Raw genomic sequence first — 15,216 nt, 5'->3', positions numbered from 1 at the left:
TCTCTTTTCCATTTTCAAGATTCCCAAACTTTCTCTTTTCAAATCGACCTACCTCTGCCATCTACTCCACACGTCCAAGGAACAAAACCTTCACGGTACATTTACACTTCCCATTTTTTTAATACTGCTGACTCCACAGACTTTTGTCAGGTTCGACATCCTTTCGTTCATTTGCATCTTACAATCCTACTTGTCACTCCAGTCATGCCTTTCATCCTTTTCTTTCCCAAGTTCAGGTTCTGGGCCGAGGCTTCACAAAGATCTTGATAAATTTATTGTTTCACCTACTAAAAGACTCATCTTTCATAACATTCACCCTAGGTTACCTGCACAGATTAGCCACCATCCACACTACAATTAATAGTTCCTATTTCCTGTATTTCATTCGCATAACATCACCCTACCTAACAATCATTTTTACTCTGGGCCGCTTAGGAACACTGTCAAACTCTCACCAGTCTCTTCAGCTTCCCTTCACCATCAACTATAAATGCATCGTAAGTCTCCTGTTATTATTTCCGTACCCTCTCTCGTCACTCTAGTCATTGAACACACACAAGAGCACACTTGACCGAGTCTCTTTGACATAAAAACGTCATTCTGTCCCAATTTTCATAAACAGGACCTAGTTTCATAAAGAATATTCTATCCGCTTTTAATAATCAGCCTCACCAATTCATGTCGTATCTTTTAATTCTATATATCTTAAAGAACTATAGATCCATCATTTATGCCAAAAACATAAATGAAAGTTATGTAAAAACCAGTTCCAAATTGTAATCTATTCATTGTCGATATCCTAACTTTTTTATCACGTCTGTTGTTTGTCTTGATTTTTCAATGAAAAAGTTTACGTGTACATACACACATACAAGTTGAGAAAATAACTTAGACCCTGGTATTCGCAAGATGCTACACTGTTCAAGTCCCAATTATTATACTGTTAAAAACTGTGTATAATATGGGAAGTCACATACATGATGCCGAATTTTAAAATGAAATGACTGAGTCAAACATATTTCTAACATCAGCATGTGGTCAACATTTTTGGAAGATCCTTGTATTATGCTAGAACTGTTGTTATTGATTCTGCATACAAAGAAAGTTCGGGCTTATCCTATATTCAAGGTTATTAGTTATTGTCGCCTGTGGCAGGGGGTGGATTTGCAAATTATCAATATATATTAATAATATAATAATAATAATAATAATAATAATAATAATAATAATAATAACCTATTTGACTAAATATACACACTTATTTGGTCCGTGTTATTAAATTAATTTATCGGATTATCGCAAAGAATTTTAACCCAATCTGCTTTATCGAAATTTGAAAGAAGAGGAATAATGATGACGTCATGTACACAAACACCTTAAACGTTCTCTTGTTTGTCATTTCTTCGATAATATTGCTTGCCTTTGGGATAAGAGGAACTACCTTGGATCACGGTAATTACTTGGTTTATACAGTCCTGTCTTATATATGTGCATTAGATGTCTAGTTTACTTACTTGTCCATAATGACATCTGTATCCTCCTCTTGGCTGAAGCTTTGATAGGAAAAGTGAAGGACCTCAGCCGCTTCTCTGCCTTGGCTGGCCCTGCGCTAGCCTACCCTAGCCCTGCGCTAGCCTACCCTAGCTTAAGCCGTTTGTTCTGATTGTTTTTAACAGGGTAGCTTAACATCTGGTGAACTTACGACAAAATACGGTAAAAGTTTACTTTAGTCGCGCGGCCTGGTTCCCGCCAGTCGCCGACCGCGACAGGTTACGGCCTTTATGGGCGTGTGCCCCCCCCTGGCGAGGTCAGGGCATGTCGCCCTAAGTTAGGTTAGTTAAGTTAAGTTAAGTATACCTTAGTTTTACCAGACCATTGAGCTGATTAACAGCTCTCCTAGGTTAGGTTAGGCTAGGTAGGTAAGACCTGGTGGTAGAACTAAGTATTAGCTTCGCGTCAGGGTGTTACCTTGCAAATTGACATTTTCTGTAGTATTTTGGTTGCTTATGAAGAATTTAATGTTATTTTTTGTTGCTCAACTATAATTAACCTGTAATTAACCTCAGAACTGATTATATTTTTGCTATTGCACATGGGCAGTATCATAGGGGAACTTTTGCTTGAAAATGGTTTCCTTCACCGGGGGTTCCGTTGGGCTCCGCCCAGTGGCTAAGTAACACAGCCTAGTAGGTTAGGTAGGGTACTTAGGTTAGTATGGTTCCTTTTTATAATAGATCTCCTTAACCAATCCCTTCTTCAATGTATGGGTCCCGAATGTCTCTTGTATTCGCGGAACCATTCCATACAGTTCATGCGGAGGTAATACTTAGAAATGCCGGTCTGGTTAAGTCAGGACCTAGCATTATAGCAAAGGTTATGTCTATTTATGTATGAGGAACCTATCCTGGTCAACGACTGGCGGGAATCAGGCCACACAACTAAAGTAAAGTTTTACACAAAATAAATTCTCGCAATCCCAGAATCAGGTTAAATATGACCAGGCTAATGGTTGAGTGAGTAAGACTAGGCTATTTATTGTGGCTGTCGGACGTGTCCGCTTTAGGCCTAAGCTCCCACCCCAAGGCTAGCCTAGTGCTTAAAGGGTGTTATTTTATAAGTTGCTGATATACAATATGAAATTTTAACCTACATTTTTGAAAAGAGCTCTTCATTCTCATTATTTTGAATCCCATAAACACTGGTGATGAGTAATGGCTTAATGGCCAAGCAAACAAGGAAACAGTGGGCTAGAAGTAATAGGTCAATTTAGTCCTCTATACATATATGAACAAGGTATTTGTTTCGACACGATATACAAACCATCGGTCCGTTACATTAGGAATTACTTACGGCAAAGCTGGACATGGCCGATAAACTCTTGAACAAGGTGGTTAGGCAGCAACTACCGCCAGGTAGGCGGGAATACCCGCCTGCCTGGATGTAAACAACCCAGTTTGCTTTCAGGCGTCATGTGTTGCATGTTTTTGGATCTCTCTGCCTGACTGCCGTTAAGCTCTTTATTATCCTGGTGGGGTCTTCCTGTATTTTTGTGTATATATTGCGTGTTTGATATTTATTAATACAAACCCACAATTTGTGATAACCTTGTATAAGCTGTCGTTCCCCTGCATCTGTGTCTTGGGTTTGACGGCCAAGTGCGTATTTAGAGGGCGTAACCGAGTGGTAATGCTTCTCTTCCAGTAACCTTTTATTTAGATACTGAAGGCGTTCCCCAGTATGTCGGAGATATTAGATTGGGACGTAAAATCTTTGCTCCCATTCATTGATCAGGATGTAAGAGTTTGCTTCCCTTCTTGGGCTCCCGCCCTCCGTGTACAAGGGCATGACTACTTCTTACTTGTGCTGAGTGTTGTTTTTGCCCCCTGTGCTATAGAGAGTTGCAAGGGGGGAAGGTTGTGGGTATCGTCAGTAAGTTCCACTTCCTTGGTGCCCTTGGTGGCTTTCCCCTCCTTCCTTCTCTCTCACTGTAAGTTCTTCCTTATCTTTCCTTCGGGAGATCTCTCTCCTTCGCCCTCTTTGCTCGCTCATCGGGCAAAGACCGTGAGGAGGGGGGGCCACAGGCGGTAGGGCGACTTCTTCTAAGGGGCTCCTCTCGCTTTGTAGGGCAGTTCCCCTCGTAGTGAGAGGAGTCTTCCTTTACTAATCATCTTTGCTTTTTCTTTCAGGTTGACAGTGAGCATCACAGTCACAGCAGTAGTTGGCTGGATATCTCAGGGGAAATCTTGCATGAAGGAGTCCTGACATTCATTCAGTGATTCAGTGTTGCTTCGGGTTCGACCACAGTACCTGGTTGGAATGGCATAGTTCCACGTCGGGATTGTTCCAACTCTGTTCCCACCAATGTGGATTGATTGGTGTCATTGCTGGCCTTCATGTATGCTATGGCACTGCCTCTGGCATATCTGTGGTCCATCTGCTCCTGCTGTTTTCCTGTGCTATGCTTCTGTTAACTAGACGATAGTCTCTGGGCAGCTCTTCCTGGTCTCCTGCTGCAGCCATCCTGATCGTTCCTGTCGCTGCTGGTGACGTTCCTGGCTGTTGCTGTAGCTCCTGCCTTCCGAACTGCTTCTGTAGCTCCTGCGTTCCGAACCGCTTCCATAGCTCCTGCATCGGCTGTCCTGATTGTGCCTGTTTCTTCTCCTGGTGGTGGTGTCCTGGGCCGCTTCCATTGCGTTCCTGCCTAGCTGGCCTGGAGGTTACAATGTTTTGTGTCCACCATCCTGTAGAAGATGTCAGAGTGAAGGTGAAGGAAGCCGCCCTGTGGAAGTAGCCGCCGTCTACTTCATCTTATCTTCAGTTTCTTCTTCTGCTGCCTCTTCCCTTCCTCTCCCGAGGTTCAAGGGGGTCCCGGGAACCAGACAGACCTCCGTCAGCCGAAAGAGAGGAAGGCTGCTGCTTTCCCCTTGATGCCCTTGGACGTCTAGGGCTGCCTCCTTCCGAGGAGGCAGTGGGTCTCTCGTTGGTGCGCAGACCTCGGTTTGCGATCCTGTTCCCAATCCTAGAGGTTCCGCCTCTAAGACAGGGCCTGCTTTGGAATATCGAGTGTCCCGATCTGGTTTGGAGAGTACTCTTCCTGGCCCAGTTCGGGAGCAGTGCCAGAGGAAGGGCTGAGGCTCCCTGAGTGCTTTCCAGTGCTCAGTCGGGTTCCCAGTCTGGTGTCTCGATCCTATCGTTTCAAACACCAGAAGAAGCAGGGAAGAGATTCCCTTCAGGAGTCCTGCGGGACTTCTAAGGGATTGACTCTCTTCTGGGAGTAAAGTTTCTCTTGTTGGCTTTTCCAGCCCCCGGCGGGAACCGATTCGCATTTCCCTGTTGGGTCTGGCGTTTTGGGGGCTGCAAGAGCGCGTCCTCTCGAGGCCGTGCCCTCGTTGCCGGTCTTAGAAGTCTGTGTCTAAGACTGGTTCTGTGCCTGGCTCTTTTCATTTTCTTAGGAAACCGAAAGCAGCCACTCCCGATTTTTGGGAGTAGCGGGTCGCTCGAATCCTATGAATCACGAGTGCTCTCCTGACGAGAGGCACAGGATGAGAGAAAATGCCGAGAAACCCAGGTGTCTTGGCACCGGGACACCCAGGTGTCTGGGTACCAAGACACCCAGGTGCTGGGTGCCTAGACGCCAGGTGTCTCGATACTGCCCGCCAGCTGCTTCGGTTGCTTGGCCGGGTTTCATCCTGTGTCTTGAACCTTAGGGTTTGAGCCTGCAGGATAGCAGACACAGAATTCCCCTTTGAACATTCCTCTTGAGGGGTCTCGGTCTCGAAGGAGTTTAGACTTCGGGAAACTAGTGCTAGTTCACGGCAGATGAGTTAAGCGCGAGACTGGCTCGGCTCAGCTCGCCCCGCCTGCCTCCCAGTCCACCGCATACCACCCAGTGGATCGCATTCGTGTGATTGGCTCAGTTCTGTGTGGCTCGGGTCGGCACCACTCGGCTTTTCCAAATCGGGTTCTTGGCTCTGTTTGAGTGAACTTGCTGCTCTTCCCAGGATAGCGTTTTGCCACGGCACAAGCGCTCTTCTTCCCCCATGTGGCAGTAATCTCCTTCGGTTGATTATCGCTCATGGTCCGCCTCTCCTGCTGGTCTTACTGGCAGGATAGGTAGGGTACTCTTTCTTCTCACTTGTTCTCTTTTCCTCTCGATTGTTCTGAGAGGCGCGAGAGGAACTGAGAGAGTTCCGACAAATTGGTCTTCAGAGTTGGGCTGCCTGGCATACTTTGGTTGTCGGTCCCCCGATTGTCTCGTAGTACAGCCAGGTAGCCGAGGAGGGTTTCTTGGGACCTGTCAAGGTCTCCCTCCAAGGAGAGAGGTACAGAAGTTTCATGCTTCCTAAGCAGCGAGGGTTTTCCTCTTCAAGTTGTGGTCGCCCTCGTTTTTCGGAGAACTTCACGCCAATTCGTCAGCGCAAGGATGCCCGGGACAGGACCGTGGCTCCCCCAATGAATAATCTTCATCACTCGCAACCCTTGCAGTTCCCAAGGGGCCGAGAGTGTCGGCAGCCACCGTGGCCCTTGCTTCTGAGAGCGTTCTTGACCAGATGAATTCTTTTCTTCGCAGAAGGAATTCATTCAGGCCGAGACACCAAGCTTCTTCCCTGCCTTGACAGAGTACGAATTCTTCTTGTCTCAGAGGATCTTGCTGATTGCAGTTCTGTGGGCAATTCTGGTGCTAAGAAGAAGGATTTTGTCCCAATTTGGATCTCTGGTTTCGTAAGTCCCGAGTTGGCTCGACCCTTAGGAATGAACCTTTACTTGGTTCTGCCTTTCTCTTTCAGAGATTTGCCAGATACCTCAGTAATCAAGGCTCATACCAGGTCACTGCCTTGTCCTTTGGACAATGGCCAAGACCTTTGGGTCTTAGTCATCTTGACTCGACCTTGAGTTCAAGCCAGCCCCCTGTAACTCCTAAGAAGTTCCAGGTTTCGGAGGAAGATTGCAGAACACAGCCCTCTTCTTCCCTTCTAGGAAAGTGCGCATAACTGTGTCTCTTTCCACCCTCTTTTCCATAAGGGAGGAGGGAAGAAGGGAAGAGAGAAAGAAGTATCGACCAGGAAGAAGTTCTCCCACTGCTGATGCCTGGATGAAATGATACTTATCAAATCTCTGGAGCTGGCAGCAACATTGACGAGACCTAGGAATGGATTGCCTCAAGAGAAGTATCTATTTCCCTTTGGTCTTGGCAATTCTTTTTGGCAAACTTCCATCCCGCTTCCTCTCATGTGCTCCCAATTCAGAAAATGCCAGCCCGGCTAGAGCTAATCGTCTCGGTATCCTGCCATCTTGCAGAAACTTCCCCATGGTGGAGAATGGAGGTCTACTTCCATTCCTCCATCCTTCTTTCCCCTTCAAAGTATGAGGAAAGAGTTAGGCGAATGCTTGATTGAAGGAACCTTTGAATATGCTTGCATATTCCCCTCACATTGTGTGCCTACTTCCGGATTCACCGATCGAGGAATAGGTACACATCTGTAAGACTTTGTCTTGAAGGTGTGTGACTGAGACGATTAGTACTTTCTCATCAACATCTTGGACTCAGGGCAGCCTTTTGGTCTTCCGAGAATTCAGGATGAGTTTTGGAATACTCATTGGTTTCATTGAACAACAAAACCACAGTAGTGGCATTCGTCGACAAACGAGGGAATAATTTTTTCCTCCTGTTTCATCTGTCAACATTTGCAGATACTCGAGTGTTCTATAGTGCACTCGAGAGCTCAGTTAGCCAGATGCATTCCTGGTGGGGATGTATTGGCAGGCGAGCTTGGCCTCAGGTTTGAGTGATTGGGACGGAATGTGCTGTTCACTCTTTTCTTCATGAAGAGACTGCTTGACTGAGAGATCCCTACCATCTTTCCGTTGCCTCCTTGCACAACAAAGTGGGTAATTTTTTCTTGCTCCTTCGTACCAGACCCAGGGGTTGCTACGGTGAGGCATGCTGTCTTTGTGGGAAAATTGATATCTACGTTTTTCCCTCCATATTTGTCTATATCGCTAGGGGTTGACAAACATTGCTCGCCCCAAGTTACAGGCAAATGCTGGAAGACTTTGCCTTTCGCCTGACGTGATAGTTCTGCTTCCGAGGCATTGAGAAGAGTTCTGCTTGATCCAACCTCCTGTAGCAGCTACACAAGAAGCAGTCCTTCAGGCGGTACATCCCTGTGTGTTCAGGACTGGGAGACCTTCCAGCTTTCCTTGCAAGCATAGGCTTTCTCCCTGAGTGGCAACAGATATAGCTGGATATCTCTTGAAGCCCTCTGCAACACTGTCCCAGGGACTGGATCCATCTTCGCTGATGGGGGTCGTTGACGGAACTTCTTCTCGGGTCAGTCGCTCTTCAAGTCTGGACTCCCTCGTTTTTGCCGCCGAGGGTTGCTTCTCTCCCTTTCACTTGTGAAGAGCGTCGGCCCTTGCGACCTAGTCTTCTATCTGAGGTAGCCTTCTTCTCCTCAGTTGAGATTTAGTTACAGATGAAAAGCTTCTTCAGTCTTGCTGTCCCAGGGAACTGTTCCCTGGGTGGCATGTGACTCTCATTTAGGGCTTGTGTCCCATGCTCTGCACGCGCCCTTACAAGAGTCGTTGGATAGAGGTGTACCCTCTTAGGACCATCTCTCATCTTGCTCCAGCCTTAGCGTAGAAGATGGAAGAACAGGTGAAGGGGATCAATACCTCGACTCCTTCTCGGATGTCATAGATGGACTCCAAATCCATCAGCACTTATTGTCGGGTTCAAATCCTTCTTGTTCCCCTCCTCCTTGGACATGATATCGTTGATCCAGATCAGTCGTTACTTTTTCCTATTAGGGAGCTGTGGTGCTTTCCAAAAAGGCTCGACATTCCTGACCTGGATGTCGACGTTTTTGCTAGTACTATCTCTCCCAAGGAAGAAGTGTCTAGGACGTATTTCTGCTGGCTTCGTGAAGCGATCGAAGGGGGTACTTGACAGCTGGCGATGATGATACTGGTACTTTCCACCTGAGAGCTCACAAGGTCAATGTCTTGGTCCATTCCTCGCATTCTAGAAGTTTCTGTCAGTCTGGAAGCAAGTCGTGGTCTCATAGACCACACTCTTGTCTTCCTGTGGTCTTGCCCACAGGCCCTTGGTGTGAGATTGCTGACTACACTTTGGTGTAATTAGTTGTATAACTACATACTGTATTTATGCGTAACAATGTATTTATTATAATTGTACCTTTTACTCAAACTGTTGAGTACTGTAATTATTACTGTTTACCTTTTACTGAAATCTACAATGTATATTTAGTTTCTGTTAAGCTGCCATACAGTTAAGTTTACATAATATATAAAACAACAAGTTCTGTGTTCTCCCTTGCCCTGCCATGAAACAGAAATCCAACATGGCGCAGTGATTGGTTTTGTTTATGCTGTCTACTGTCGTTCAAGAAGTACAGTGTTAAATCTTTAGTACCGTATTACGATGGAGAAGCAAATCGAACAACTGGCAGCACTTGTGGCAAGGCAAGCAGAGATGGCTCATCATGCCCAAGAAGCAGCTAAGAAAAGGGAAGAACGTTTAACCCAATTCTAGAGGGTTTTGCTGGTACCGGGACATCAAAGGAATCAGTCTCAGGCAAGGGCAGTTCCTGCACCACACTTGTCGTCTTCTGTGTCTCTTAAAGAGTTTGTTAGGTGGCGTCACAAGTATGAGGGACATGCAGTGTTGACAAGAATGTCATCTCTCTCTTGCTGAGCAGCGGTCAGCATTGATTTCCGTGCTGGACGATGACTGGACCGCACTCTGAGATATGGTCTCTCACTGGATGATGGAGCAGACTTGAAGACTATATTGGATGCCATAGAGTTGCACTTGCGCAACCAAAGGAATGTCATCGTGGACCGACGCGACTTTCATACAAGAGTCCAGGAGTTGCGCGAGACCTTCAATGATTTTCTGTCGGCATTAAAGAGATTGCTTCTTTCTGTGATTTTTGTGAAACCTGCATGGACAGCAGACTACGAGACAGGATCGTCGTTGGAACCAGAGATTAAGAGGCTTTGAAACGTATGTTAGAAGAAAAGAAGCTCACTTTGCAGATGGCTATTGATATTTGCAGAGCATCGGAAAATGCAAATGCCAGTCGTGCTGTTATTCGGGGCAGTGAAAAGTATAGTTTCAAGAGTGTCCGAATACAGGAAGGTCAGAAGGCAGCCCATTTAAAGCAGCAGTGCTTTAGATGCGGAGGTGAGCGCCATCTTGATAAGATGGCATGCAAGGCTCTAAACAGGAACTGCAAACAATGTGGTAAGAAAGGTCACTTTGCAGTGGTGTGCAGGTCAAAGGGACAGCCACTGTCTCCTCAGAAGAAGAAAATGAATAATAAAAGTACGTTCAAGCCTTCAAAGCAGAATGTATATCGTGTCATTGAGATGTTTACAGCAACTGTGCGTCATCACGTCCAACCCTCAGATTTGCATCAGTACCACTCACCCCAAAGGATCAAGTTCAGTTATGTGGACACCTGACTCTGGAGCGGAGATAACTGTGATAGGACTTGAGAACGCTAAATCTCTTGGAATTCATGAGAGTTCACTGAGCCGATCATTATGGGTGGTCTCATTGCAGCAGATCGTCGACCTCTCACTAACATGGGTACTTTTGAGGCTTTTTTTAACTTTGGGGAATCGTGGTGCGACAACAGTTGTGTCAGATCGTCAAGGAAGTGAAAGGTGCACTTCTGAGCTGGTTTGATTGTGTAGCACTGGGAATATTACAGAAAACTTTCCAGTGCAAATACAGCATGTTACATGTTCAGTGTCGCAACCACATATAGCATCGAGAACCAGGAAGGTTTTGGAGCCACAAGTGACTTCTAAACACAGGATGTTGTGCAATCTGCAAGTGCCAGCAGTTTGATGTCTGTACCAGTGGCATTGCCAAGATGGCCACACAGCAGAGACCCTACAGAAGCAGAGCGTGCAGAACATGCAGCTTCCATCATTTCTGCTTATCCTCATGTATTTGATGCTTCAGCTACTCTAAGGGAAATGCAGGGAGGTCCTATGAGATTCAGCTGTCAGCAGATGCACATCCTTTTGCAGTGACTGCACCACGCACCATTCCATATTGTTGGAGATCGGATATTAAAGCTCAGCTAGATGACTTGCTTGCTAAGGATATCATTGGTGAGGTTGATTACCCCACCGAATGGTGTCATCCGATGGTCCCTATTGCAAAGAAGATGGATGGAGTGCGGTTGTGTGTGGACCTTACAAGACTTAACCACTACGTGCGCAGACCTACATATCCAGTTCGATCCCCTCACGATGCTATATCGTCTATGGATGCTGGAGCCAGGTGGTTCACTACTTTGGATGCGAAGATGGGATACTTCCAAATCAAAATTGCTGAAGAAGATCAGGATCTTACTTGCTTCATCACACCTTGGGGGCGTTACTTAATTCAAACGAGCTGTAATGGGGCTTGTATCATCTGGAGATGAGTACAATCGTCAAGGAGATCAAGCTTTGGGAGATATTCCACGCACTGTCAAAATTGTTGATGATATTTTGGTGTATGATTCTAGTTACCGTGACCACTTAGCCCATGTGATCACACTTGTGCAAAAGTGTGACAAATTTGGAGTAACCTTAAATCCTGATAAAATTTTCTTTGCTCAACCTAATGTTGAATTTTGTGGTTACAGTATAAATCATGAAGGTTATAGTGTGGATTCTCGGAAGGTGAGAGCTATAGCTGAATTTCCAAAGCCACAAAATATCACTGATCTCAGGTCATTCATGGGTTTAACCAATCAGCTTGGGAGCTTTTCTTCTGCGTTGCAGCTGCTGCACAGCCACTCAGGGACCTGCTTAAACCTCGGAATGAGTGGTGCTGGACCCCTCAGCATGACGTGGCTTTCGAGAAAACTAAAGAAGCACTCATAGCTCCTCCTGTTTTAGCTCATTTTGATGCATCTTTACCTACTATGCTTCAAACTGACGCATCCAAGTTGCATGGTATTGGGTTTGTTTTGCTGCAACAACATGGAGGGTTTTGGAAGCTTATCAGTGTGGATCCAGGTTTCTAACGGATGGAAACTAGGTATGCTGTAATTGAGGTTGAGATGGCTGCTGTACTTTGGGCAGTGAGGAAATGCAGTGTTTACTTGGCTGGTTTGCCTTATTTGACCTGGTAGTAGACCATCGACCACTTATTCCTATTCTCAATTCAAAACTTCTTGGAGAAATAGAGAATCCTCGACTGCAGCGTATGAGATTGAAACTCTGCAGATTTACTTTTGCTGCACGGTGGCAAAGTGGGAAATGTCACAGCATGCCGGATGCACTCTCTCGTTCACCAGTTCAGAGCCTTGCTTAGGACAATGATGTGCTGGATGATGCAGATCCATTGCATGCTGCTGTTGTGTTGTCTTTATTAGCTACTTGTGAGGAGGGCATAAGGTTAGCACCTCTACGGGACCAGATGCTGGATAAGATTCGTGATGCTTCTGCACATGATGGTGAATATCTGTCATTACGAGATGTAATAATGAAAGGATTTCCAGATCATAAGCATAGCTTACCAGAAGAGTTGCGAGCATACTGGGGTCGGGACATGCTGGCCGTGGATGATGGTTTGATAGTTTATGGACCTAGACTTCTCATACCCGCGGCAGCCCGCGTATTTAAAGCTTTGCAGTGTCTACATGATGCTCACCATGGAGTGGACCGCGCAAGCGTCGAGCACGCCAGGCGGTGTACTGGCCAGGGATTGACAGGGACGTTGAGAATACAGTGAAGTCTTGTTCTCGTTGCGAGAGCTGTTACCAGGTCAGCAGAATGAGCCTTTGATGCAGGAAGACTTGCCAAGTCGAGTATTTGAGTCTGTGTCTGCTGATTATTTTCATGTCTCTGGCAAGACATTTCTTGTGTACGTTGATCGCCTATCAGGTTGGCCGTATGTATCTTCGTGCAATGGATCAACTTCTGCAGCTCAACTAGTTAGTTTGTTGAGGCCAATATTTTCAGACACAGGTGTGCCTGTAGTACTGAAAACAGATGGAGGACTGCAGTTCGCTTCATCAACATTCGCATTTCCTTGCTCGATGGGGGTGGAACACCGCGTGACATCACCCTATAATCCAAAAGCAAATGGTCATGCCGAAGCTACCGTGAAGATTATCAAGAAGTTGATTTTGACGACCACAAGAAATGGCAAGCTGGATGAGGATGAGTTCGCACAAGGGCTTCTTGAGCTCAGGAATACACGGGCGGACGGTAGATCTCCAGCGCAAATCTTGTTTGGACATCCTTTGCGTTCCAAGATTCCGGCTCATCATCGTTCATTTGCAAAAAGAATGGCAACGTACAGCTGACGAATGTGACATAAAGGCTGAGTACCTTCGGCAGCAGGCAAAGGAACGGTATGATGCCACTGCTAGACCACTCTGAGCTGAACCTTGGTATATGCGTGGATCTGCAAGACCCTAAGACAAAATGATGGGATAAACCAGGAGTTGTGGTCCGGAATTGGCACGAGGAGGATTACCTCGTGAAGACTGGGGGGCGATCTATTGGAGAAAATCGGAGGTTCCACGACCTCATCGCCCTTTTTTGCCAGGAGACATTATTTCTCCGCCTATCTTGGTGTTGGGTATGAAGCTTCAGGATATGGAGATCGTAGATCACCTGCAACATCACCTAAGCCTGATACTCAATTATCAGTTGCCTTACCAGTACGACGTAGTGGACATCAGACACGGGCACCAGAGCGTTTAAAAATAAGATGGGACTCGAAATCATATACTAAATAAGGACCTTAAGATGCCAGGTTGCTAACTACACTTTGGTGTAATTAGTTGTATAACTACATAATGTATTTATGCATAACAATGTATTTATTATAATTGTACCTTTTACTCAAACTGTTGAGTACTGTAATTATTACTGTTTACCTTTTACTGAAATCTACAATGTATATTTAGTTTCTGTTAAGCTGCCATACAGTTAAGTTTACATAATATATAAAACAACAAATTCTGTGTTCTCCCTTGCCCTGCCATGAAACAGAAATCCAACACTTGGAACCTTTTTTCCTTTGGTCCTGTGGTGGCTGCTCAACAAGTGATTTCTTACCCGGCTCCTTCAAGAGGACTAGTAGCATCTTGCTTAAGGTGTTGGTTCTGGAAGTGGGAAGGATACTGAGAGTGACTGGCCTCTCTTCCTCCTCTTTCCCCGTCCTCCTACTTCTCCTCCTTCGGGATGAGAAAAGGGCTCGAATCAATACTTGCTGGATCTGGTGTCTGATGTGGTAAGACTACACATTGAGCACCCATTCTATTTTTCTTCTAGAATCATGGAAGCAATTCCACTCCTTCCTCTAGCAAGGGGAGGAAGGAGAGACTGGTAATAAGGGTGGTTTTCCTTACTGCCTCCGACTCTAGATTCTTCCCAGCCTGTTTCTTATGAGTTACGTTTCCTCACTCATGGGAAAAAGTGCAGTATCTGACATTTGATCTTGCAGTTCCTACACTCCGATCAATATGTCAGAGGCACGGTATTCCTCCTCGCTCTTTTGACCAGGAGGAGTAGCCCAGGTGTGCAGAACTCCAGTCAGTTCAAGAGACTCACTTAGATTCTTCCCTTCAACCAGTGAGTCTTCCTAATGTAAAGGACCGACGGTTTGTATATCGTGTCGGAACAAATCACAATTTTTAAAAGTAAATTGTATTTTTCCTAACTACAGCATACAAACCTGAGGTCCTTTACATTACATATTATGCCCACCTCATGCCACCCCTCAATCTGAACCTGGACCGAAAGGCAAATGGAATGTTTACATCTGGGCAGGCAGGTATTCCCGCCTACCTGGTGGTAGTTACTGCCTAACCACCTTGTTCAAGAGTTTAACGGCCGTGTCCAGCTTCGCTGTAAGTAATTTCTAATGTAAAGGACCTTAGGTTTGTATAGTTAGGAAAATTATTCATTTGGTCTGCAGTTTAGTCAGTCTGTTTTGGTCTGTTTTGGGGTACTCAGTGTGTCTTGATCCAGATCTCTTGTTTTTTAAATTTCTCAATGCCTCTGGAATTTATGAAAAGCCAGAAAGGAGGCAATCTGTTGAATTATCATGGTCTCCCGAAAACAAATAATTCAGTTGAAGGTTGGCATAGAGGCTTTTCAGAGTTGATTGGTGCTCCTCATCCAACTATTTTCAAGTTCATATTGTGCTTGTGAAAGGAACAAGGCTTGAATGAATTGAAAATCGAGCAATATATTGCTGGGCAACAGCCACCTTGTGGCCGTAGGAGATACCATGATAGCAATGAGGGAATTCAGAGAATAGTGAATGATTACTCAAACTGGGATGAGATCGATTACTTGCGAGGCCTGGCTCATAATTATGGTTTGTTTTCCGACACAATGTTACAAACTGTCAGTCCTTTACATTAGGAATTACTTTCGGCGAAGCTGGAACCGGCTGTTGAACTTTCGAACAAGGTGATTAGGCAGTTAACCACTGTCCGGGAGGCGGGAGTACCACCTGCCCGGATGTAAACATTCCAATTTGCTTTCGTCCGTCATGTGCTGCAAACGTGTTTCTCGCTCTCTGCCATGACTGCTGTTCAGCTGTTTTCCCCGGTGAGATCTTCTTGTTCTTTTTTTGCAATGACTGTTGATAAGCCCCACAAGTCCTCCTTGCCCCAGTGTGTATGTCCTGGGGTAGGGGGGAAGAAGTGCAATAGCTTCCGC

General features: G+C 45.7%; 1 protein-coding gene across 1 annotated transcript in view; it reads left to right on the top strand.

Annotated features, from left to right (window-relative positions):
• The first annotated feature begins 1,325 nt into the window (after positions 1–1,325).
• LOC136836432 (protein cereblon-like) overlaps positions 1,326–15,216 on the top strand; it is a 109,738-nt gene continuing 95,847 nt past the window's right edge. Inside the window, exon 1 of the mRNA XM_067100662.1 lies at positions 1,326–1,452. Coding sequence (XP_066956763.1) covers positions 1,362–1,452 — 91 coding nt within the window. The 5' untranslated portion in view covers positions 1,326–1,361. The remainder of the gene's footprint in view (positions 1,453–15,216) is intronic.

Source organism: Macrobrachium rosenbergii, chromosome 56, assembly GCF_040412425.1.
Source record: "Macrobrachium rosenbergii isolate ZJJX-2024 chromosome 56, ASM4041242v1, whole genome shotgun sequence".
NCBI classification, from domain to species: Eukaryota; Metazoa; Arthropoda; class Malacostraca; order Decapoda; family Palaemonidae; genus Macrobrachium; species Macrobrachium rosenbergii.
This window is presented reverse-complemented; position numbering and strand designations above follow the sequence as displayed.